Here is a 26,185-nt window from a genome sequence, read left to right on the forward strand (position 1 = left end):
ATCATCCCCAATTAAAGCAGTGACCATCCTTAAAGAGAATTTAAGTCAGTGTCACATTAAATTTAAATTTAGACATATTTTAATTAATGACATATTAAAAGCTTTTAAAGAATTAACTGTTAAAAATACAGAGGACATTTGGGGAATGTCAGTAAAAGTTTGTATATCAATCATTAAAACTTTAGCTCCCTACTTAGTCACTATTTTTAATATGTGTGTTGATCAGGGCTGTTTCCCTGATTTAATGAAACATAGCAAAATAATTCCATTGTTTAAGGCAGGTGATACTAAAGATCCCAACAATTATAGACCCATCTCAGTACTGCCTGTTCTAAGTAAAATTTTTGAAAAGATCCTCTTACAGCAAATGTTGCTTCATTTTAAACTTAATAATCTTTTACATCAAAAGCAATTTGGCTTTACTAAAGGCCGTTCTACCACAGATGCTGGTGTTCAATTGCTGCGACATATTTTTGATTGTTGGGAACAAGCACATGATGCTATAGGTATTTTTTGTGACTTGTCTAAAGCTTTTGATTGTGTTGATCATAAAACCTTATTGTTAAAATTACAATATTATGGTATTCAGGGAAATTCTCTAAAGTTGATAAATTCTTATTTAAACAATAGAGTCCAACGAGTGCAAGTAAATGGAGCATTATCAGCAGGTTCTAATATTAAAATAGGTGTACCTCAGGGCTCCATCCTAGGTCCGTTTCTATTTTTAGTTTATATAAATGATTTGCCAAATGTAGTAAAGGATTTATCTGAGGTTGTTTTGTTTGCTGATGACACTTCCTTGGTGTTTAGAGTAAAACGACAATCACAGGATACGAACGATATTAATGAAACTCTTTGCTTGATTCAGAACTGGTTTGATGCAAACAACCTACTCTTAAATTCTAATAAAACTAAATGTATTAAATTTATGCTACCAAATGTAAGGAGTACGGGGATGAATGTCGCTCTAAATGGTGAGACTTTGCAATTCGTCAATGAAACTGTTTTCTTGGGGATTACCATTGATTCTAAACTCCAGTGGGGTCCCCACATCTCTGCTTTGTCCAGCAGACTTAGTACTGCAGCTTTTGCAGTCAGAAGAATTAGACAGTTAACAAACATACCCACTGCCAGACTTGTCTATTTCAGTTACTTTCACAGCATTATGTCTTATGGCATTCTACTGTGGGGCAGTGCTGCTGACATAGACTCTATATTTACTATTCAAAAAAGAGCAATACGGTCAATATATAGTCTGCGGCGTGGTGAGTCCCTAAGAGAACTGTTTCCCACTATTAATATATTGACGGTGCATAGTCAATACATTTATGAAAATATTATGTATGTAAGAAAACACACTGATATGTTTGAAAAAAATAGTAACCACCATAACTTTAATACCAGAAATAGAAATAAATTAGTAATTCCTAAACGTAGATTATGTAAGGTGGCTAGATCTTTCGTGGGCAACTGTATTCGCTACTACAATAAAATACCCGACCACATTTTGAATCTCACAGAAAAAAAGTTTAAACATGTCGTCAAACTAACGCTATGTAAAAAAGCGTACTATAAAGTAAGTGATTATTTGACTGACAAAACGGTGTGGTCTGAATTAGCTCCAGCTCCACATGTACCATTACGTTAAGTTAACATTGTCAAAAACATTTTTTTTTAAAAGATGTGTGTTATGGAGTTTCTTTCGCCGCTTCTTCTCCATAACGAAACACCTTGTGAAGTGGTGGTAGTTGCTTTGACATTCAAAAAGTGATCTGTAAAGAACCTATTTTGAATAAAAAATTTTGATTTGATTTGAAAAAAGAAAACGCGCATTGGAATGCCTGTATAGGGAAGAAAATTTAGTTAAAATTTTTTGAGATGAGTGATTTGTATGTGGGTATTTCAGGTAACCTTGGAAGGTCGAGCGGGTGCCTTGTCGGCGCTGCACAGTTTGTTGATACACTGTCCGTCTCTCGTCAACAACGATGATACTGCCAAGAGGTTGACGCAACCGATAGACGGAGCTATTGCAGTTCTCACTAAGTAAGTTCGATTATATCAATCTTTGCGTTATATTTCGCGTGCTTAAAGGTAAAAGGGCCTATAGCTAAGGGTTAATAGGGATTTATGCTGAAAGGGCACATAAATTTTTTTTTTTGCCATTCGGTTTGAAATGATCTGAAACGCAAAAATTTTTTACGTTTTAGATAATTTCAAACCGAACTGAAAAATTTTTACGTTTCAGATAATTTCAAATCGAATGGCAAAAAAAAATTTTTTTATGTGCCCTTTCAGCATAAATCCCTATTAACCCTTAGCTATAGGCCCTTTTACCTTTAAGCACGCGATTTGTATCTTAACAATTTCAGTTTTCGGGGTAGTGAATACCAGATTTTTAAATTTATCTTATAGAATCATATCTATCCAAAAATATTATCAAAATATATTATGTACTTGTGTAGGTCAATTATTACTAAATTTGATTTTACTAGCGGCGAAGAAATAAAAATAAAATAAGTTACTTTCTTCATAAAAGTAATTTATTTTATTTGTTCATAATGGCCCAACTATAGTGCTAACTTTACGGTGTCGATTTTAAATGTCAATGTTGTAAATTTACTCTCATATTTTCCCTAAACACGACTGCAAAAATAGGTTCTATTATATTTAATCCGTGTAACAGTGGCAAATATATAACACCCGACTTCCATATACTTAGTTATCCGGTTCAAGCAATATTCCTTTTAAATTTAAGCGTCGGCGGTGTGGTACGCAACTACGGCGGTGCTCTAAAGGCTCCGGCGGCATTACTAAGACTCCGGTTGTATCAAGCGTGTGCGGCGTTGGGGCTGATGGGTGCGGCACCGGCGGCGCCCTTGCTGCGACTGTTGGCTGCGGAGCTCGCTGGCTCCGCGGACCCTACTGGGGCTACTGTGGCTACTGGTGAGTGAGCGACTTCCCGATAATCGTCAAGAGATGGCGCCACACGTATTATGAAACACGCTTTTTTTAAAGTATAGGAGTAGCAGACGAGCATGCAGTCCACCTGATGGTAAGTGGCTATTGCCGCCCATGGACATCTGTAATCAACCCTAGATAGGATTAGATATTCCTAAGGTCGGCGACAGACGCGCCGTTACTTCTAAGGACTAAGCTGGAACGCCTCGGAAAAGTATGTTACCCTTCAAACCAGAACACAGCAGCGCTTTATGCTGCTGATATGAGGTGGAAATAGGTGTGGTGGTGGTGCAGCCGGAATTCCCGCTACTCTTCAAGAGATGGCGTTCCACGTATCCTGAATCACGCTATCGAAGTTTTCTGAACATGTTATATGCATATATTCAAGCTCCGAACTGAGATTGTCGGAGCACGGCCGCTTCCTGGACATGATCACCTAGCCTGCCGGAGATCTTCCATGGTCCAACTAGTATTTACTAGTATGTAGTAGTACATATTATTATTGCAATGTTTCAAATTGTACACACATGAATACAACTAAAAAGTTACTCAAGACTAACATATAACAAAAGATTAAATGGTTTCGATATTAATGGTTACTTACATTTTGTTGATATTAGGTATGCTAAGGACTGCAATGCATCCGCGTGACACCATCTTACTGGGCGAGGAGGGCTGGATTTACGACACTGATCACGCAGAGATTGAAGAACAAGTGAGATTCAATTTATTTATTTATTCTTTTTGAAAATTATGAGAAGAATTGTTTTATAACGATAATATGAAAGTAATTAAGGGCTCGTACACAAAACTGCGATGCGACGTCGCATCGTACAAATCTGCGAGCTCCCTCGACGCATCGCAATAACTTGCGAATTAATTCGCATCGCGCATTCCTGCGATGTTTCGTCACACTTGTTGACGCCATTTTTAGTTCGTTCTGAGACAGCGTGTGAGGAAGATGCACAGACCTGTATTTGTTGGGTGGGAAGATGTATACTTTAATGTAAAAAATCACAAAGTACGACGTTGACTTTTCATATTACTGATTGAGGAACGGGACTCTTTGGGAAACTAAATATAAAATAAATGATATATGATAAATGGATGAACTCAAAATCTTCTTTGTTACTCTTTCCTGTATCTCCGAAGTAAAAACAAAAGTGCACACTTCTTTTTACGATCCATGTCACGACCTAATTTTCAAAATACGGTTGTCGGAAGAATGGTCACCCTAGGAGACGCTATGCCGTACGATATCGCATCGCAGCAATTCGTGTCGCAATTTTGGGCGTTGCGAATTCGCGTCGCGTCGCATCGCAGTTTTGTGTACGAGCCCTAAAGTCATGATATTGTTTTGCGACATGACATCGTAACGTTACATAATGTAATGTCGTATTATGTGCTTTAAGGGTGTTCGGAGAGCAAGTTGGCTAGTCGTTGCACAGGAATAAAACGTCTTCTGTATGAGCGATATAATGTACCTTATAAAAATTGTTACAAAATGGTGATACGATCGAGTGTTCGTCTGCGCCGAGGTATGTTCGCGCACCGGGACCCGCCCGCCGGTGAGGTCAATGCTCCCAGTGCGCGGTTGTTGGCCTCAGTCCCGCGCTCCGCTCCCCTCGATCCGCTACTTGCTTAGACAAGGGCATTTGCTTAAACTAGCACGCGTGCACGCGTGATCAGCGCCTTAAACGGGGGTACGTCCTAAACCGTTTTACACGCGCGGCGCCGGCTCGCACAGTTTTTCGAAATTAGTTAAGCGCCGTCATACCATACCGCGTGTATAATGCGACGGACGCTCGCGGCGGGTTTTACCGTCCAAAACTCATGACCGTTCCGTGCACGCTGATTTGTTTTACCGTTAATTAAAAAAATGTTTAATGAACAATGTCGTGTTGGTGGTGTTAAAGTTAATTCATAACGAATGTGTTCCCAGCTGATTTCCCCGCTGAGCGCGAGCGGCTCGGGCGCGCTAGAGCACGACGCGGGCTGCCTGTTCGGCGTGCGCGCGGCCGCACAGCCGCTTGGGGTCGCCGTCATCGACGCCTCCGTCGCGCTCTTCCCGCAGGTGTTCGCGCGCGCCGCCAACAAGCACAGGTCGGTGTGGGGTGTGACGTCACCGCTCGGCGTCGCCGTCATCGACGCCTCCGTCGCGCTCTTCCCGCAGGTGTTCGCGCGCGCCGCCAACAAGCACAGGTCGGTGTGGGGTGTGACGTCACCGCTCGGCGTCGCCGTCATCGACGCCTCCGTCGCGCTCTTCCCGCAGGTGTTCGCGCGCGCCGCCAACAAGCACAGGTCGGTGTGGGGTGTGACGTCACCGCTCGGCGTCGCCGTCATCGACGCCTCCGTCGCGCTCTTCCCGCAGGTGTTCGCGCGCGCCGCCAACAAGCACAGGTCGGTGTGGGGTGTGACGTCACCGCTCGGCGTCGCCGTCATCGACGCCTCCGTCGCGCTCTTCCCGCAGGTGTTCGCGCGCGCCGCCAACAAGCACAGGTCGGTGTGGGGTGTGACGTCACCGCTCGGCGTCGCCGTCATCGACGCCTCCGTCGCGCTCTTCCCGCAGGTGTTCGCGCGCGCCGCCAACAAGCACAGGTCGGTGTGGGGTGTGACGTCACCGCTCGGCGTCGCCGTCATCGACGCCTCCGTCGCGCTCTTCCCGCAGGTGTTCGCGCGCGCCGCCAACAAGCACAGGTCGGTGTGGGGTGTGACGTCACCGCTCGGCGTCGCCGTCATCGACGCCTCCGTCGCGCTCTTCCCGCAGGTGTTCGCGCGCGCCGCCAACAAGCACAGGTCGGTGTGGGGTGTGACGTCACCGCTCGGCGTCGCCGTCATCGACGCCTCCGTCGCGCTCTTCCCGCAGGTGTTCGCGCGCGCCGCCAACAAGCACAGGTCGGTGTGGGGTGTGACGTCACCGCTCGGCGTCGCCGTCATCGACGCCTCCGTCGCGCTCTTCCCGCAGGTGTTCGCGCGCGCCGCCAACAAGCACAGGTCGGTGTGGGGTGTGACGTCACCGCTCGGCGTCGCCGTCATCGACGCCTCCGTCGCGCTCTTCCCGCAGGTGTTCGCGCGCGCCGCCAACAAGCACAGGTCGGTGTGGGGTGTGACGTCACCGCTCGGCGTCGCCGTCATCGACGCCTCCGTCGCGCTCTTCCCGCAGGTGTTCGCGCGCGCCGCCAACAAGCACAGGTCGGTGTGGGGTGTGACGTCACGCGGAGCACGACGCGGGCTGCCTGTTCCAACAAGCACACGTCGATAGAGTGTATTGTTATGTTGGTTTTGCAACATATCGAGCACGTGGACAAACTTCCACATCGACCGTGAAGGGGCTCGATTCTACAAATTGTCCTCCTGTGCCACGGAAGCCAAAGACAACCAAGTCGGGGAGCAGCACCTTGACATTGGCAACAATCTTTTGCATTTTCATATTCTACGCGTGTTAAAGTTTCGAAACCGCGGGCCACAAAGCTGCTCCGTAAGTTTTTAACCTTGGCTACCGTGTTTCCCAAGAAATGGAGCAAATGTAATAATCAAATTAGTTATTGTTGACATTACCATCGATTGCTCGACCAACTGGCCCGAAATTGTAATATTTTTTCTTTTTCGTTGCATTTTTAAAGCCGTTGGTTTCAAAGCGCAAAGTCGACGATCATTAGCTTTTATATCAACAACAACAAGACCATTAGAAACTAGTTTGTTAAGGCAACAACATCATGTAAATGTCACAAAATCATGTAAATGTATTGGCATAAACTAATTTTAGTGTAAAAAATATTTTTTATTGATTTTTCAGACAACAAATGCTAGAACACTTTGCTGAATGTGTGAAGATGTCCAAAGGGACCCGTCAAGAGGCGATACAGATAAACGTGTACACGGCTCTGTTGCTGGCGTTACGCACTCTCGCCGAACAGAAGAGTTCCCTGGGACAAGAAGCAGTGAAGAATGCTGCTACTGACTTGATCATTGTAAGTTATTATTTAGTAATTTTAATGGTTCGGTTAGTACAAATATAATGCAAATCGATCCACTACTGTCCTACCCGCACGGGGTCCACATTAATAGTGACCTACCCGATCAACTGACAGCTAACTCGATGTCGCCAGATGCACACAACTACCGCACGCCACACCAGTACTCGTATCTGTTTAGTGTCTGATTATGAGGGTGTACGGGCAATGCACGTACAGTCCTGTGTCAGCAATTTACACCCGTTCATTGCTTTACTTTAGAATTGTTAATTAGTTCGCAATCGGTCATTAAGCGTACCGCGCGTCACTCACCCCATTTTTAGTATATTTCCATTAAGTAAGGAAATATAAAATTTTAAGATTCTATCTTTCTTTTATTAAGTTCCTTTAAACAGTTACGGTCTAACCCGTACATGGTCCTTCGAGCTTCGGAAAAGCGGGATCATTTCGCGATACACGTGTGTGATTTCGTTTACCGGACCCTATAGAGACATAGTGCATATCGCTGACAAGACATTTTAGTGTGTGCCACGTGCTGAAGAAATCTGTTATATTAAGAATAGCAGAGCCTGAGCAGAAGTTAAGGGTTCAGATATTCAGTGAGGTGCAGGGTGGTCAAAAGTAAGATCTAACCATTTTTCTTTTTTTATAATTTACATCTTTAACCATGTCTTCGGTCAGTGACCTCTTGGCCAACCAGCAGCAGCTGGCGTCGGCTATTGAAAGCGTGTACACCAATTTTAAGAAGGATGGTGCTAGTCGTAAGACCGCTGAATATATTAAGAAGAGGTTAGATTTATTGGATAGGTATTGGTTCGAGTATGAAGCCAACTACTCGAGATTGTCGGGAATGGATTTAGACGCCAATGTGCGTGATTTTATAAATAAGGATTTAGAGGGAATGAACGAGAGGTATGGGAATATAAAAGGTCACATACAAAGTAGTGAGGTGGCAGCTGCAGAAAGGCCGCAGTCACCACTTTTAAAACCGCCGACATTCGCGCTTAAACCGCAGGGGCAAGCTGATTTACCTCAAATTACTCCGCAACAGGGTAGCAGTAAGGCTGCCTCACAATCGTCAAGTTCGACGACAAGCTTAACGGAGGATATGCTTCGAAAACAGCAAAGTAACTTTAAGGCTTTTCACCGCACAATAGAATATATACACGTAGAGGATATAAGTGAAAGGTGGGAGTTGGAGGATTCCCTCCGCACTGTCCAGTCACGCTGGTCTATTATCGACACATTGCACTGGGAACTGGACAGCCAGCTGAACGGATCCAATGAGGATTATGAGCGTGCCTTTGCATCATATGAACGCAAGTACCAGGATATTAAGAGAGCCATTAGTAAGAAAATGTGGTCGGTTGCCCATTTGGAAAAATCCACACCTCAGATGGAAATACCAACATTTAACGGCAATTATAATTGTTGGGTTTCTTTTAAGGATCTGTTTAATGAAGCCATCCATAGTAATTTATCTATGTCAAACGCTCAAAAAATGCAATACCTTAAATCTAAGGTAAAGGGGGAAGCTGAAAGGCTAATTCAGCACTTGCAAGTTAGTACTGATAATTATATTGTTTGCTGGGATATATTAAACCAACGATATAACAACAAGAAGCTCATATTTAATTCTCATATGAACATTTTAACAAGCCTTCCAAATATACAACAACAATCTGTCTCTGCCATAAAACGAATGCATGACACAACTCAAGAGTGTCTCAACGCTATTAAGAATTTAGGCGTGGATATTAGTACCTGGGACCCAATAATTGTGTACCTACTGACACAAAAATTAGATTCAGCAACGTTCACCGACTATGTAGAGACCGTCAAGAAGCCTAGAGAGCTACCGGATTTGAAAGAATTTTTAGAGTTTTTGGAAGCAAAATTTACGTCTTTAGAATCGCTACGTAAGAATCAAGATAATTATTCTCTAAAGCAAAATTTAATTAATAAAGGTCAACTACATATTAATAAATTTAAAAATGAACATAAACCTCAATATTTTAAAACTTCTTACACGAGCAGTAAAATGACACCTAAAACGAAGAATAATAAAAAGGTGGCGTCATCAAAGTATCGGTGCTTATTGTGCAACAGCAATGAACACGGTATTTATTTTTGCCAACAATTTTTGGAAATGACACCCTATTATAGGCTAAAAACGGTCAATAAATTAAATCTATGCGTGAAATGTCTGTCCCATCACCCGGGAAAACAATGCGAATCAGATAAGGTTTGTCGCGAATGCAATAAGAGTCATAATCGCCTGTTACACGACGCGCTTGCACAATCACAAAATACCTACCCGACGAAGGAAATTGACCGTAGTAGAGAAGGCAACGACCTACGCGGGTGCAACGCAGCAGAAATGAACGGAAGTGCTCGGAACCTCGAAAAACAATTCCAAGGGGGGATACACGTGTCACTCCAGAATGACCCCTCTGAAGTTTTGTTACCGACGGCTATGATTAAGGTACAAGCCGCCGATGGCGAATACCACGTCATGCGCGCCCTCCTAGATCAGGGGTCACAGACGTCTTTAATAAGCGAGCGAGCAGCTCAACTCTTAAAAATACCTCGACAGAGATGCAAGGGGGTCATATCTGGAGTCGGCGCCAAGGATAGCAATTGTAAGGGGATGATTAGTATTCAATGTTTCTCGCTAACTTGCGATTATAGCTTCGAAACGGATGCTCTTATTATGAAAAATCTAATTAAAAATTTGCCTACTAGTACGTTTAGCAAACCGAAATGGTCATACTTAGATCAAATAAAATTAGCTGATCCCGAATTCTATATTAGTCGCCCGGTAGAAATATTATTAGGGGCTGATGTTTATTCTAACATTTTAATGGATGGTGTTTGTAAAGGAGAAGCAACCCTACCGACCGCGCAACAGACCCAACTTGGTTGGATTTTAAGCGGGAACGTAAAAACTTTTCAATGTAACGTCGTTATCAACAACCTGGAAGAAATACAAAGGTTTTGGGAGATAGAGGATATAGCAGATTCATCAGAATTGTCTTTAGAAGATGAGCACTGTTTAAATTTTTATCAGGACACTTCAGCTAGGAGAAAGGATGGAAGGTATGAAGTAAGGCTGCCATTAAAACCAGGTTACGAGGAAAAATTAGGCGAATCCAAGCCCAAGGCCATTGCTCAATTTTATCAGTTAGAAAAGAAAATCAATAAACAGCCAGAAATTTTAGAATCATATAAATTATTTATGCACGAGTACTTAAAATTAGGCCACATGACGACAGCGAGCGGTAATTCTAAACCTAATTGTTACCTACCGCATCATTGTGTGCGTCGTGAGGACTCTACTACTACAAAGTTACGTGTCGTATTTAATGCATCGGCAATAACCTCCAGTAGTATGAGTTTGAATGATTTGATGTTTCGGGGACCGAATTTACAACACGATCTCCAAGATATCATCATTGCGTGGAGGCAGTATAAGTATGCCTACACAGCTGACTTAGAAAAAATGTTTAGACAAATCTGGCTGCATCCATCAGATCAAAATTTACAAAAAATCATCTGGAGAGATAGCCCATTAGATCATTTGCGAGAGTATCAACTAGCAACGGTTACGTACGGGACAAAGGCTGCACCATTCTTAGCTATGATGACATTAAGGCAATTAGCTAGAGACGAGAAGTCAAACTATCCAGACAGCATGGCACCTGAGGTATTAGAAAGCTCCTTCTACATGGATGATCTGGTGCATGGTTCTCACACCCCAGAAGAAGCAAAACAGTTACAAGTCGACTTAATAAATATTTTAAACTCAGGGGGATTTAATATTAGAAAATGGAAGTCTAATCTGCCGGAGTTGGTAAAAGGAGTCAACAGTGATAGCTTAAATCCAGGATACGACTTTAAGCAACCGGAGTCCACAAAAACATTAGGCCTCGGATGGAATCCTGAAGAGGATCAATTTACCTTTCAGTTGCAAATATCTTTATCGTCGGCAAGACCAACTAAGAGGTCATTGTTATCCGACACTTCAAAGGTATTTGATCCTTTGGGTTGGTTATCACCTGTTACAATAAAATTAAAAATTTTATTTCAAGAAGCTTGGAAAGCCAATTTAGCATGGGATGATAATTTACCGACTGATATTTGGCAGGAGTGGGAACGTATTAAGATCGATTTAAGAGGTATCGATCAATTTACAGTTCCGAGGTGGCTTAAGACACACCGCGGGGATCATATCGAGTTACACGGTTTTTGCGATGCGTCTACTAAGGCATATGCGAGCGTTGTGTATTTGAAGATTAAAAGGAATGCCTCGACTTCTGTCGTATTAGTTGCCGGAAAAGCACGCTTAGTACCTGCAAGTAAAACCGTATCTCTTCCAAGGCTGGAATTATGTGGAGCTCTTTTACTTGCACGATTAATGGCTAAAATTAAGAAATGCCTTAGCAGTTATGATATGAAAATTTATGGCTGGGTTGACTCTATGGTAGTGTTGGGTTGGCTCAATGGCGACATTAACCGGTGGAAACCATTTGTCGCGAACCGGGTACGACAAGTCACAGAGCTGATGCCACCGGATTGTTGGCAATATGTGGCGTCTAAGGAAAACCCGGCTGACTGCGCTAGCCGAGGTCTCACAGCGTGTCAACTTAAAGAACACAAATTATGGTGGGAAGGACCTACTTGGCTAACCATGTATACACCTGAGAATAAAAACCAGCCGTTATATGTTACAAATGAAGATATGAAGAAGGTTAAACAAGCTAATGTTGTGTTATCAAATAGGGATGAAATTATAGAGAAATTAATTGATAAGCAAAGTTCTTTATCCAAGGCCATAAGAATATTGGCGTGGGTGCTTCGATTTAAGAGGAAAGCACAAAAAAATGCCTATTTGACATTACAGGAGCTAACTAAATCTAGAAATTTAATTATTAAATATTTCCAGGACAAACACTTTATTGACGAAATGGATCGTTTGAAAGAATGCAAGACTGTAAGTAGCTCTAGCAAAATCTATAATTTAAATCCGAAAATAGATGAACACGGCATTCTGCGGGTCGGAGGTAGACTTAAGCATGCAAATATAGATTGTGACATGAAATATCCTGTTATAATACCGAATAATACAAGATTATCAGACCTCATAATAGATGAGACGCATAAACTTACCTTTCATGGTGGAGCGAGACTTACTACGGCATTTATACGGCGCAAGTATTGGATAATTGGTGGAAATAATGCTACGAAGAAGCGACTTCGTCGGTGTGTCCAGTGTAAGAAACAGAGTCCAATTCTTGAGCGTCAGTTAATGGGTGACTTACCTTCTGCACGTATAATCCCGTCCCGTCCATTCTCTCACTGTGGTATCGACTATACTGGCCACGTGAGTGTCAAAGCCAATAAGGGCCGAGGTATCAGGACTAACAAGGGATACGTGGCAGTTTTTGTATGTATGGCGACTAAGGCTGTACACTTGGAACTCGTTTCAGACCTCACGACGTCCGCCTTTCTTGCAGCGCTACACCGCATGGTTGCTAGAAGAGGCGTTCCCGACCATATCTATAGTGATCAAGGTAAAAACTTTATTGGAGCTGACAATGCTTTAAGACAGCAATTAGAATACATTAAGAATACCTACAACGAAGAACTTATGACAGAGTTGACTAGTATGGGCATAGAGTGGCACTTCAACTCTCCATCGTGGCCGTCAGCAGGTGGTCTATGGGAGGCTGCTGTAAAAAGCTTAAAACACCACCTTAAACGAGTGCTAGGTGACCAAAAGCTCACATTTGAAGAGTTTACAACCTTACTTACCCGGATAGAAGGATGTCTTAACTCCCGTCCACTCTGTCCCCTCACGGAAGATCCCGATGACTTAAATTTCTTAACTCCATCCCATTTTTTATCTAGTGGACCCGTTTTAACTATTTATGATACGGAGAACGATCTGAGAACGAGATGGCATCTCACTCAGCAGATATTTAAAGATATATGGCGTCGTTGGCGTGAGGAATATTTGACATCTCTAACCGTAAGAAGTAAATGGAGAGCACCTAGGGAGAATATATGTTTAAATGATGTTGTCATAATTAAGGATGATAACCTCCCGCCCGGGAAATGGACGTTAGGTCGGGTCGTCAAACTGCATCCGGGAGCAGACGGCTTTGTAAGAGTAGTTACACTTAAAACTAAGAATGGTTCTATGCAACGTCCTGTAGTAAAACTTGCAATATTACCCGTGCATGAGACTGATCAAATTTCATCGTCAAGCACTTCAGTTAACTTAAAAGAGCCAATAGTTGACCAGAAAGAAGTCCCTACCGAGCGTCATAGGAAGAAGAAAACATACAGCTTCATTTCAATCTGCATGTCTTTAATTCTATTCTTTATGACTATAATATCGTCTTCGGAAGCGGCTTACTACAACATTACGCCTTTGCCAAAAAATAATGGTCTCTATTTTGATAGTGTAACGAACCTACATTTAATACGCGACGATTGGAGACTCATTGTCTACTATGACATGTATCCATATCAACAAGGGAATACTGCGGTGACTCAGTATATCAAATATCTTGAGACCACATGCGCACGGATAAAAACACAAATAAATTGCGAAGGGGTCTTGTTGCAACTAAGGCACGAGTTCTCAGAATTAAAACACAATGATAATATTTTACTGAATCGTCAAGACAGCGCGCGTGCCAGGCGCCGGCGCGGTCTTATCAATGGAGTTGGTTCCCTAGCAAATAGTTTATTTGGTGTCTTAGATCAAAGTTTTGCCGAAAAATATGAAAAGGATATCACTCTTCTTAAGGATAATCAAAATCATTTAGCAAAATTGTGGAAAAACCAGACTTCTATTGTAGAAGCGGAATTTAATATTTTAAAGCGTACTGAAAACGTAATGGATAAGCAGCATAAAATTATAAATCAACGGCTAACTAACTTAGAAAACTCTGTTAAAATGATTAACACGGATCTACAGAATGTTACACTCTTGAGTGATTTCTTTACGTCCGCAATGATTGCAAATAATATTTTGTTTAGTTTAAAAAATACACAGGAATCAATAATGGCTACTCTCACAAATCTGTACAGTGGAAAATTAAACTTTCATCTTATAACTCCAGAACAGTTACAAGAGGAATTAAACATAATAGGAGGACAGCTACCGAGAGATCTATCAACACCTATAGAAAATATGGAATTAATGGCTATATACGATTTAGTAAAAATTAAAGCAAGATTGCTTAGTAATTATTTATTATTTGAAATAAGAATTCCCTTGATAGATAGAGACAGATTTGAAATATTTAGACTTATTCCCATACCCCAGAAGTCTGAAAGTCAAATGATAAGTGTAGTGCCTGTATCGAGTTACGCAGCTATAAATTTACATAAAGATATTTTAATTCAAGTAACAGCGGACGATATGAACATATGTTTGCAGGCGTCGAGTTCACTTTTATGCCATTTAAATAAACCGATTTATCACATTAAGGATGATCAAGCATTATGTAAAACCAAATTAAATTCAAGAACGTGTAAGGAAATTATTAAACCCTGTGAAAACCAATGGATTCCGTTAAAGGAAATAAATAAATACTTTTACTTTTGCTGTGACATGTGTCAGCTGAAACTATTGTGCGGAGATCAAGTTACTTCGGTGCAAATGACCCGAGCCGGCCTTTTCGCAATTGTAGAAGGATGTATAATGAAGTCAGCTGATTTCTACATGTACTCGCAGCGTCAATCTTATGCAAACAAGATTACCATCAGTCCAGAATTAGAGTTACCCAAAATACCTCCCATAAATCACGTAGTTAACATATCCATTCCTCGACTTTCCGAGATAGTCTCAAACTCGACAATACGAGAAGATTACCGGAACCAGCTGCAACATTTAGAAGAAAAAATAAATAGAATGAAGAAGAGCGAACCCTTAACAAGTCAGGTGTCCTACCATGACGTCCATCACTACTCAGTGATATATAGCATCGTGGCCATAATTACAGTGATAGGCGCAGTGTTTTTATGGAGACATTTACGTCGTCATCAGCGTCGGCCAGCAGCGACGGAGACGGCGGCGGCCAGCGCGGAGGCAGGCGCGGCCGCCCCGAGGCCGCACCCCGCAGTGCGTAGTGATAGTGTTAAGTGTTCCAAATTTAGTGTTAAAGGACCCAATAGGGCATATAGTGTAAGTGTAAGTGAAAGTGACACTGATAAAGTGGAAAGTGCGCGAAAGGTGTCTAAAAGTGTTAATCGGAGTACTTCGCCGGTCGTACTTCGATCCGTTTTTACCCCTTTTAGCAATTAAAACATTCATATTCATTTAGTTAGAATTAGTTAGATAAGAATGTCCTTCAAAATCATCATTAACAAAACCAGCATGTTAGATTAAAAAAAAAATATGTCTTCACCTTGTTAGTCTAAGTTCACAGGGTATTCATCTCATCTCTACTAATCTCATCTCTTGCGCCCGGGAGCATGTACGGGCAATGCACGTACAGTCCTGTGTCAGCAATTTACACCCGTTCATTGCTTTACTTTAGAATTGTTAATTAGTTCGCAATCGGTCATTAAGCGTACCGCGCGTCACTCACCCCATTTTTAGTATATTTCCATTAAGTAAGGAAATATAAAATTTTAAGATTCTATCTTTCTTTTATTAAGTTCCTTTAAACAGTTACGGTCTAACCCGTACAGAGGGTACTTACTAATACACTACAGTAATTAGTGGGCCAATGTTAAGTCAAGATTATAATGTGATGAATGATTGTTGCTCAGACAATTACATAAGTTTTCCACATTTTGATACCAGTTCCTCATTAAGGTTAGGTTAGAATACTTTGGGGTTTGTTTCTGGACGACTGACCTTCACATTAACTTTTGCCCAGACAATGGCAGTGTTAAATGCATCTGGTTTCAAGGTTGTGGTATGAGAACAAACTTATCCGAGGAATTCCAATTTATTATTCAGTTCAACTGAACTAACAGTTAAATAACGGGAACAATGTTGTCGCAGTTACCGTATCCGTTCTGCGTATTACGATGCACTAATCAAGTTGATGATAACAAAAACCTTGGCCTGATCTAAGGCCTAAGAGTTTCTTTTCAAGCTCAGGCTTGCTATATCTTTATTAGATAAAAATAATCTTTATAAATGTTTTCCTCCTTCAGGCCGGTCTTTCATCAAATAGCGCGACAGTCCGAGCGGCCGCCGCCTCTTGCGCCGGTCGTCTCTGCGGCTGCATCACTGAAGCGGAGAGTCAAGCGCTCAGCGAGAAGGTCATCGCCCTAGCGCGCACCTCTGTCAACAGGGCCACCCGCGCGGCCGCTGCAGCCGCTGTCGGCGCTGTGCAGCGGGCCAGAGGCGCTGCGTCGAGCGCTGCAGCGCTGCCGGTATTGCGGGCGCTCGCGCAGGATACTGCGGCGGTTGAAGTGCAGGTAATGTTTGGGTAATGTTTAATTAGATGTTTGATGGAGGTGTTCATATAATGTCATAATAAACCAAAGAATACATTAGGTTTTTGGTTTATTATGGCCAATTTAAGTGTTGTTGGTTTTTGAGAAAGCTCTATGATTATTGTTCCTGCTTACAATCTGCACTGTCATATTATTTAAATTAAAACAAATGTGCTTATACATATCGATACCTTAATTCGCAAATCAGCCAACTCCACTTTTTGACAAAAAGTGTAGTTTGCTGATTTGCAAATTAAGGTATCGATATGCATTTTGTTTATGGATGAATGCATGAACGGATGAATGAATGGAATGATATCATAAATGATAAAAAGTACGATCTCAATCATTCTCTAGAAACAGTTATGATAGACAAACAAACAATAATTACGACAATTTGGCCTCAACGTGATTTGGAATTACATTTTCATGTTGGAAACGAACTGCATGGAGTTACGAATGTTTCAATTCTTCTATCCTGCATTGCAACGTCTGTACTTTTAATATATCTCTTAGGTGTGGTCGCTCCACGCGTTATCAGTACTGGTGGACGCATCCGGTCCGATGTTCCGAAGCCATGTTGACTCCACTCTCAATCTTGCGCTGAAACTGCTGTTCACCGCGCCGCCATTCTTGGAAGACTTGCAAAGAAGTATTGGAAGACTTCTGTCTGCGTTGATTACAGTTGTTGGGCCAGAGTTACAAGGTATGATAATAATAATTATAATTTAGTTTCATAAAAATGGAAAACTTTTAAAGGATTTGCGGATATCTGTGGCTACATAATTATTTATTCCTTAATTTTTAAATGTTAATTTCCTTGAGAATTCTTATTTTAGCTTATTTAATATACCAAATTATTATTATTACTAGATGTTAATATGTACGATTGAATATGAATTTTAGCGAATATATAGACAAATATTCTATAACATTTCACAGCTTGTTCAACTTTGCGTGTACATATTAAGATCGTGTACGTGTGAGTTAGAGACTGAAGGTGTGCATGTATACAATGTTATGTACGTTTGTGTACAGCGGGCCGTTCACGTGTGAAAGTGGAGATCTGCGTGCAAACAATGTATCATAACATACATATATTTGATTGTAGCGTGCGGCGGCGCGGCGGTGGGTCGTTTCATCTGCGCTTGCGCGGCGCTGCACGAGTGCGGCGGCGGCGGCGCGCGCGCGGAGGCCACGGGCTGCCTGCAGCAGCTGCAGATGTTCGCGCCCAACCACATCAACCTGCACACGCTCGTGCCGCACCTGTGTGTGAGTAGCGCCGTGTGTGTACAAGCGTCTGTGGCGTGTGGCGCGGCGGTGGGACGGATCATCTGCGTGAGCGCGGCGCTACTGAGTGTTTAGTGTTTTGTTTTGGGACCACAATAGGAGTCCAACACTCCTGTTGTTGAAATTTGATTGTTGATAATACGTTCGAGTACGATTGATATTCAATGGGATTGAAATGGTTGGAAGTTAGATTTATTTAAGTTAAATTTATATTTTTGTAATGGTCCTAAATATGATTTAACTTTTAATTTTGAATTTAGGGACTTGTATGAGCTTCGGAAATATTTCATTATTTATTGGGATAATTGCCCTTTTTATTAAAGTTATCTTATTTACATTACCGTTCTATTCCAATCAAGTAATTTTAAAAAGCATAATTTTTATTTAAAAATTAAATTTGGCTTTTGTAGCGCGATCTCTCCAGCCCTGAGTTAGCGGTGCGTCGCGCGGCGTTGTGTTGCCTGCGCCAGCTGTCGCAGAAGGAGGCGGCCGAAGTGTGCCGGTTCGCACTCATCGCCAAGGACCACGTGCCTGCTAAACCGTATTGTGGTAAGTGGAAGATCTATTTTATTTTAACTTAATGTCAGTCCTAATATCAATAAAAGAATGTTCAAATATTGTAAATAAATGATTAACGTTTAAGTGCGTACTTCCTTGTCTTTATAATGAAAATCAATATAAGTAGCGCCAAAAAACGTCAAGTATAATAACTTTTCTTACCATCAACGGCCAATTATATGCGGTTCGGAAGCTAAGTGTAGCGCAGTGATTAAATGGGAAAAACCCGATGCAGCTTTACTGTTATGCTATAATGCGTGGAGTAGACGCCCGATCTTGTTTTAGTGTACGTTCTCATTAAAATAGCCGTCAATCGTTCCACAGGTGTGGTGATAACGGAGACGGGCTTGCCGGGCGCGCTGTTCGCGTACCTGGACACAGAGCGGGACGACACGGCCCTATCGCACGCGCGCGACACGCTGACGTGCTGCCTGCTGGCCGCCGCCGCCGCGCGCTCCGTGCGCGACTGGCTCGCGCTCGCCAAGCGCGTGCTCACCGTGCGGCTCGGTGAGTGTAGTGGTATAGTCCGCGCCAAATTTCAAGTCCGCTCTGAAGTTTGTGCGCGCAGGTGTCAGTCGAAGAACGGAAGGGCACACTAACGCAGCTATGTCCCCGCGGGCGAGAGCGAGCAGCAGACGAGTGCCGGAGGTTCTTCGTACTGCTAATATCTACAATTTCCTATTGCGACGCGACTCGTTTCTATATTCGGAGCGTTCTAGCAGGTTGGAGCGGACTCTATGGGTGACCGGGTGCCGGCGCTGTTCGCGTACCTGTACATTAGGTGTAGCTGATAACGCCCATTAGTAATCTATGCAGAGAGAGGGATGGCACGACGTTGTCGCATGCGCGCGACAAGCTGACGTGCCGCCTGCTGGTTCGCGTTTGCCTTGCGTTTGTTTGTCAGGTTGGGTGAGTGTACTTAACGATATGGTTGTAGAAGATGTTCCGTGTCTGTGTTATTATAAGGACGGAATTGGATTCCCACTTAAACTGGGAAAATGGCTTAAATATCCCTCTATGATGCTCTTTCTCATCAATCCCCTCTGCTTTTCTGTGCTCTGTTATTCTATGCCTCAACCTCTCACTCTCTCTAGTAGTAGAAGACTAAGAATTAATCCAAAAGTAGCATCAACAAGATGCATATCCAAACACTTAAACATTACTTACACTTATAACCTGACAATATATTTTCGTCGCAACAGGTATGATGCATTCTGATTGAAAATATTTTTGAATTGCAGAGGACAACAACAACCCCGAGACTGACTTCGATGTGGAGGGTGACGATGACCAAGCGGAGTTTCATGCGGAATCTGAACAGTCTACGCACCCCGCTGTGCAATCCAGGTGGCCCACGAGGGTATGTTAAGTTTATATGTGTGTTGTATGAATTGTAAATTCGTATGTTTAGTTTGTTACATTCCTGATTCTCTGAATCCGGGTACAGCGGTACAATTATTATGTGATGATATATGTTAAATTAAAATACAATAAAAAATATGATTACAAAATAATAAAGTGTCATACATAAAAAAAAAAACAGAATTCAGTGTGTTGTATGAATGAAAGTGTATGTACTATTAAGTAACGTATATTTGGTAAAACCTTTCATTACATACTAACAATTATTATAATTATCCGTACGAAATGCGAGCTGTAGTTTTTTAGTGATATCCAGACATAAGAATGAACATGTGAATAAAAATAAACCGTGAAACTGTTTCTTGTATTGCTTATTTTAGGTATTTGCAATGGAGTGCATTCAGAAGATAATGGGCGCGTGCGAAATGACCGGTGACAACGCACACTTTGATTTGGTCAAGGCTAAGGAAAAACTTGCAGATGATACGAACGGCACGTATTTCTTTGACAATAAATATCTATGTTTAGTATATCCATATTGACTTACAATCCGAATCTAAAATTAAATTCTGAAAAATAATATCCGAAGAAATTGAAATATTTATTTGGTCTTTTATTTCTCCAATGACAACAGTGATGCGTCATTGTCGCTTATTTTTGGTTTTATTGCTCTTTTTATATGGACACTTCAAGCGCAGACCAGAGGTATTTTTTAAATGCTTTATCAAGTAAAAAATATATGTCTATTTTTTTAAATGAAACACTAGTTATCATGTGATATAATGTGAATCATTGGTTTACTTTTCCAGGTGACTACTTATCTCTTCACCTATCAGACCTAGTTCGTATGGCGTTTGTTGGCGCTACGGGAGAATCTGACGCATTGAGGCTGTGTGGCTTGAAAACCTTGCAGATGATCATTCAACAGTTTGCGAGGGCACCCGAACCTGACTTCCCTGGACACTTGCTCTTGGAACAATATCAAGCACAGGTTAGTCTTTTGTGCTGCAGCTCTTCTTAAGTCTCACGGTTGTGAATGGATCAAGAAATGTATATTTCGCCATACTTTAAGATTCTGTATATAAAAATAAATAATGACAGGAATCATAATTAAGGTAGTATTTTCTGCTGTGTAACATCATTATCATTATCGTCAACCCATTATTGTCCGATTGCTGGGCATGGGTCTCCTCTCAAAGTGAGAAGGACTAGGCCATAGTCCACCGCGCTGATCAAGTAAGGTAGACTTCACATACCTCTGAGATTTTTTTTTTAATAAATCCAGATTACAGATATCCATGACCGGCAATAGCCACTTACCATCAGGTGGACTGCATGCTTGTCTGCTGCTCCTATCTTTATATATATTTCTTATGTGCGTGTGTATGTCACTGAAATCCCCCTAACCGACTGGACTGATTTTGATGAAATTTGTAGTATGTGTTCAAGGGGACTTGAGAATGGTTTAGATTCACAATTTAGTCCATGGGAAAAGTTTTTTTTAATTAATTTTTAATTCGTAAGTAGTTATAGAATCGGAAACTATGCATTTGATCAAGTGATGATCTTTAGCAAAGTTGTTGTCTAAGAGCCCACGAAGGTTTAGGAACCCTTAAGAAGGTGGTACCCTTAGGAAGGTGGTAGAACCCTTTGTGGTTCGACTCCGGCGGCACCACCGCCACACCTATTTCTACCTAATAACAGCAGTGTGAGGCGCTGCTGTGTTCCGGTTTGAAGGGTGTGGTAAGGGAGACAGACTTTTCCGAGGCGTTCCAGCTTAGTCCTCAGGGGTAGCGGCGCATCTGTGGCCGAGCTCAGGTAGGAATATCTAATCCTATCTGGAGTTGATTACAGATGTCCATGGGCGGCAGTAGCCACTTACCATCAGGTGGACTGCTTGCTCGTCTGCTACTCTTATATTATATAAAAAAAAAAAAAAAAAAAAGTGATGATCAAGGGAGTTGGTAAGACTAATTTTCGACAGATGGCACCACTGTCATTTCAATGCAGGTACAAATTTTCCGTTTTGTGTATGTCATATTATTTCTTTAAAATGCGGGCGAAGCCGCGGGCACCACTAGTTTTATATAGAAATAAAAGTACTTACGTGTTTGTTGTCAGGTGGGCGCGGCGGTGCGGCCGGCGTTCGCGCGCGACACGCCGTCGCACGTGACGGCGGCCGCGTGCGACGTGTGCTCCGCGTGGATCGGCTGCGGCGTCGCGCGAGACATCAACGACCTCCGACGGTAATTATTGACGTTTTTATCTTAATACGGCTTGTAACTTAAGTATTGGTAGCCTTTGAGATTTTCATGTCAATACGTCCTATAATTCGTTAAGTATTGGTAATACAGGCGGTAACCTTTGAGATTTTCATCTCAACATGGCATGTAACTAGTTAAGTATTAGTGACCTTTAGTATTTTCATGTCAACATGTCCTCTTACTCGTTGAGTGTATTGGTAACCTTTGCGATTTTCATGTCAACACGGCTTGTCACTCGTTGAGTATGATTGTTAAATGGAATAACAATTAATTTGTATATGTAACTTATTAATTTGTATATATGTGTACGGGTACAAAATTATTTTTTAAAGTTTTCAAAAATCAAATGTCTCGGACTCAAACCTCGGACCCCCCGATGGAGTGGTCGAATTTCAAGCACTAGTTTATCACTGCAGGTTCAATGAATTCAAACGAGGTTATACATTTTGTCCAATTTTTGTTCATTGTTGTGACAAAATTCCACCTAATTTGAAAATATACATTTATATTATTATTTGCAGAGTTCATCAATTACTGGTTACCAGCCTCGACAAGTTAAATAAAAAAGGCAACACCACATTGATCTACAATGAGAGTATGGCGACATTAGAAAAACTTTCCATATTGAAAGCGTGGGCTGAGGTGAGTAGCATCGAAACCAATATTAATTAATTATTTTTTTAAAAACAAAACAGAAATCTGTACTATATTACATTAGTTGTAGTTACTTGTTATGCTTTTGTTTATACTAATATTATTTTTCGTTTTGGTTTCAAACACATTTATGTGAAATGCAATGACTGGTGACATCTTTGATTATTATTGTATTAATTATTATTATTATGTAACAACACAGACGAATTAGGCTATAAACCTGTAATGTTAGGTGTAAGAATAATAATGAAATAAATATATAATTTCTAATATTCGATACGGTATTCAGGTATACATAGTAGCAATGGTGAGCAACGACAGCGCTCCGGGCAGCTACGTGAAGAAACTCCACACGGACTCGAAAGCATTCAACAGTTCAGTGGAACTGGCGAAGTGGCGGAACCAAGTTCTCCAAAACAACAACGAGATAGACAACGCTAACCAGGAAGTCGAGGAGGACGATGAATATGGAGAATTTGAGTCGAAAGGAGAGAGTCTGTTGAAGCTAGTTGAACCGGAGTTGGAGAATTTAGGGGAGAATTGGTTGGCTGCGTTGAAGGATCATGCGTTGTTGAGTTTGCCGCCGGGTAAGTAATTGTTTTACGATATTTTATGTTATGTTTATTTTAATTCTCATATTCTTTTATTTATACATGGAGTTATAGCGGGAGGTACGAATTTAGCAAGATAAATTAGAAATTATTCTCACCGCTATTATTTTACTATTTGTAAAATATTTTAATTTAAATTAACTACAAACGAATCAAGAGGAAAGTGCAAAGAAAGAGTGATATACGAGCGAATGAAGAATATTATTTAGAATGAAAGAAAGCAATTTATTACTTTAGCGATTAAATTACAATTACTATTAAAACTACGAAAGCATAAATAAGTAAGCAAGCGCGAGCAATAAGATAGGCAGACCGAAAGCAAGCGTCCCTCCGCCGGCGCGCGCGTCTCGATGCAAAACCGGTATTCAAAGGATCTGGCCCAATTTCATAAGCGGAAGCGATTTAACTTGAAATCAAAGGTGTAGGTCCAATATTTTATTACAACGATTTTTTCTGCTAAATCACCACAAGTATAACGAATACGCCGCAGACTCTACCAAATTACCAGACCAATGCCTTTAATATCATGCGTGTTTTGTATGTTTGTACGTATGTTTGTTTGTTTGTTTGCAGAGTTCGCGTCCCAGCTGCCGCACGGCGGCGGCGCGTTCTACTCGGGCGAGACGGCGGAGGCGTCCCGCGAGCACTACGCGCGCGCCTGGCCCTCGCTGCTGTACGCCGCCGCGCTGCGGTACAACGCAAGGGACGCGGTCGGGGACAGCGACGGTAGGGGCCGGTCACTGACTAAAATAATAAACCCCTGTAATATATGGGATGACTTCTTTGCGTGATATTTTCGGAGTCTATAATATTCGTAATGAACACAAAATATTGATTTGACAACACATTGACACATCCGTACCGGCCGACCTTCGAGCATTAACTGTTTCACAGTCCGCTTTCGTTCCGTTCTCACCTTGTGACGTGTGCGTTCGAGTCAAACTACCCACATTTATATACAGTACACATTGTTTTATTGACTTGTAACGTAAAGTGGTTAATTATAATAAATCCCCCCACAATTTAGCCAACCCTGAGGCGGCAGGGTGTGCCAACGACGAGACTAACTAGGATGCCATAGTAACGACAAATTGTTTGTTTTTTAGAGAAAAATGACAATCGCGGTACGAAAACTGAAAATGGAAACTTTGAATTCTTCGAGCCTATTGACGAACGGTTCCATCTTCTTTTTGGTAAGTGTAGCAAAAATATTCCATGAATCCAGAATATTACCACAGAAATAAACTTCAATGTTGATGATAATTATTGTTTGTAATTGAAAGGTATTTGCATGGAGGCGCTGTGCGCTCAACGGGACATGAGCGTGGAGAACACAATATCCGTACTTTTGTCGTTGGTCACGTTGCTAGACGCGCCTGAGAACAGAGCGAGGCTGCTCAAAGACAGGTGAGAAGATATTTTAGATCTATTTATTATTGAGGCACGGTTAAGTTGATGCAATTCTTTTTGGAAGAACATTGATTTAGATGTTTATTACTACTCACTTTCACTACTACTTAATAAAATTAATTTGTTTAAAATAATCTGAATCTATTTCAATCTAAGAATTTCTATCAATATTTTTTTTAGTTTAATCCAATTTTATCTATTTTAACTCCTTTTGATTTCCACATTTCTAGATGTAAAATAAATTGCATAGTCTTAGGTGATAACAAAATGACTGAATATTTTTTCCATTATTTCTACCAACGGCTATATCCGTCTCTCAATAACTATTATTATGTTCACAGGGCGCTCGCAATAGAAGTGTGTCAGATCATTCATCGTACGGGGCTGACGCAGCAGAGTATCGAGGCGTTGCTGCTCGCTGCAGATGTGTTGCAGTTGATCATCGTGGGCGCGCGAGAACAGCTGCATGCCAGCATGCAGGCGAAGATTAAAGGTAGAGAGTTTGTTCATTATGAAAGATACGATACAAAATGTCAATGAAACTTGAATCTCCTATATTTTGGATGAGTTGATTACAGTGAATTATATGCAAATCCCAAATCATCTTAATTGATATAATACAATTTTCCTTGATTATACCATGGTTACCATTACATTACCCACTACAATACCCTCTTTAAGAATTTACCCAATCAAAGAAAGTATTCCGGAGATCCTAATCACTCTTTACTACTTTGTCATGTGTGTTAGTCATATGATATTAGGAATGGTAGAGTTCTACCATATTATATTTAGAATTCGTTACAGATATTTTGACTAAATCTTAACCCTTACCTTAAGCTGACTAGACTTTACCCCTTAAAATTATCCAGACTACACGTCCAGTTGCTGTTTAAAGTCATACAGTTTATTCACCTCTTAAAAATATATCTGAATATATATTTCCAGAACTAGCTCCCGAAGAGTCAGCAGACGGCAGCATACCGCAGTCGGTGCTGGAAGTGGTGCACACGCTGGGCGAGGGCGGGCCCACGGGCGACCTGCCGCCGGGCAAGTCGCTAGTGTTCGCATGTCTGGAGGTGTGCGTCTGTCTGCTTGTGCGAAGGTACGTTAATTTATATATCTCTTTACACAAACTTCTTTCTATATTTCAGTATTTTTTCTTAGATTATGTATTTTTTTATGTATTTAATGTTATTTTTAGTTATTTGTATAACAATTACATTACATTACATTTGTATAGTAATTACATTAATATTAAAGAGAAATCTTAGCTAATATATGTTAAGATGAAAAGAATCGGCTAAATGCCGATAGTTCATTAAACCGATCCTTTGTCTTCTTAAAATATGTTATGTTTTTATTAGACGTCAATTACATTTATTTCAAATGTATTTAAACATAATAACAAGTTGGAAGGTGGTGGAATTCTTTGTGGTTCGTCTCCGGCGGCACCACCGCCACACCTATTTCTACCTAATAACAGCAATGTTAGGCGCTGCTGTGTTCCGGTTTGAAGGGTGTGGTAAGGGAGAGAGACTTTTCCGAGGCGTTCCAGCTTAGTCCTCAGGGGTAGCGGCGCATCTGTGGCCGACCTTAGGTAGGAATATCTAATCTTATCTGGGGTCCATTACAG

General features: G+C 41.4%; 1 protein-coding gene across 1 annotated transcript in view; it reads left to right on the forward strand.

The window, feature by feature from the left end:
- The window catches only part of LOC140745494 (HEAT repeat-containing protein 5B), a 42,358-nt gene that overhangs the window by 10,756 nt on the left and 5,417 nt on the right, over nt 1–26,185 (forward strand). Inside the window, exons 14-34 of the mRNA XM_073077376.1 lie at nt 1,907–2,043; nt 2,756–2,943; nt 3,579–3,673; nt 4,901–5,061; nt 6,755–6,929; nt 16,116–16,382; nt 16,917–17,106; nt 17,512–17,672; nt 18,101–18,239; nt 18,573–18,755; nt 19,490–19,608; nt 19,991–20,102; nt 20,420–20,601; nt 21,732–21,856; nt 22,396–22,516; nt 22,818–23,115; nt 23,713–23,865; nt 24,246–24,332; nt 24,423–24,546; nt 24,891–25,042; nt 25,498–25,654. Coding sequence (XP_072933477.1) covers nt 1,907–2,043; nt 2,756–2,943; nt 3,579–3,673; nt 4,901–5,061; nt 6,755–6,929; nt 16,116–16,382; nt 16,917–17,106; nt 17,512–17,672; nt 18,101–18,239; nt 18,573–18,755; nt 19,490–19,608; nt 19,991–20,102; nt 20,420–20,601; nt 21,732–21,856; nt 22,396–22,516; nt 22,818–23,115; nt 23,713–23,865; nt 24,246–24,332; nt 24,423–24,546; nt 24,891–25,042; nt 25,498–25,654 — 3,326 coding nt within the window. The remainder of the gene's footprint in view (nt 1–1,906; nt 2,044–2,755; nt 2,944–3,578; nt 3,674–4,900; nt 5,062–6,754; nt 6,930–16,115; nt 16,383–16,916; nt 17,107–17,511; nt 17,673–18,100; nt 18,240–18,572; nt 18,756–19,489; nt 19,609–19,990; nt 20,103–20,419; nt 20,602–21,731; nt 21,857–22,395; nt 22,517–22,817; nt 23,116–23,712; nt 23,866–24,245; nt 24,333–24,422; nt 24,547–24,890; nt 25,043–25,497; nt 25,655–26,185) is intronic.

Source organism: Epargyreus clarus, unplaced genomic scaffold, assembly GCF_041222505.1.
Source record: "Epargyreus clarus isolate Ecla_fem2 unplaced genomic scaffold, WU_Ecla_fem_2.2 ptg000010l, whole genome shotgun sequence".
NCBI classification, from domain to species: domain Eukaryota; kingdom Metazoa; phylum Arthropoda; class Insecta; order Lepidoptera; family Hesperiidae; genus Epargyreus; species Epargyreus clarus.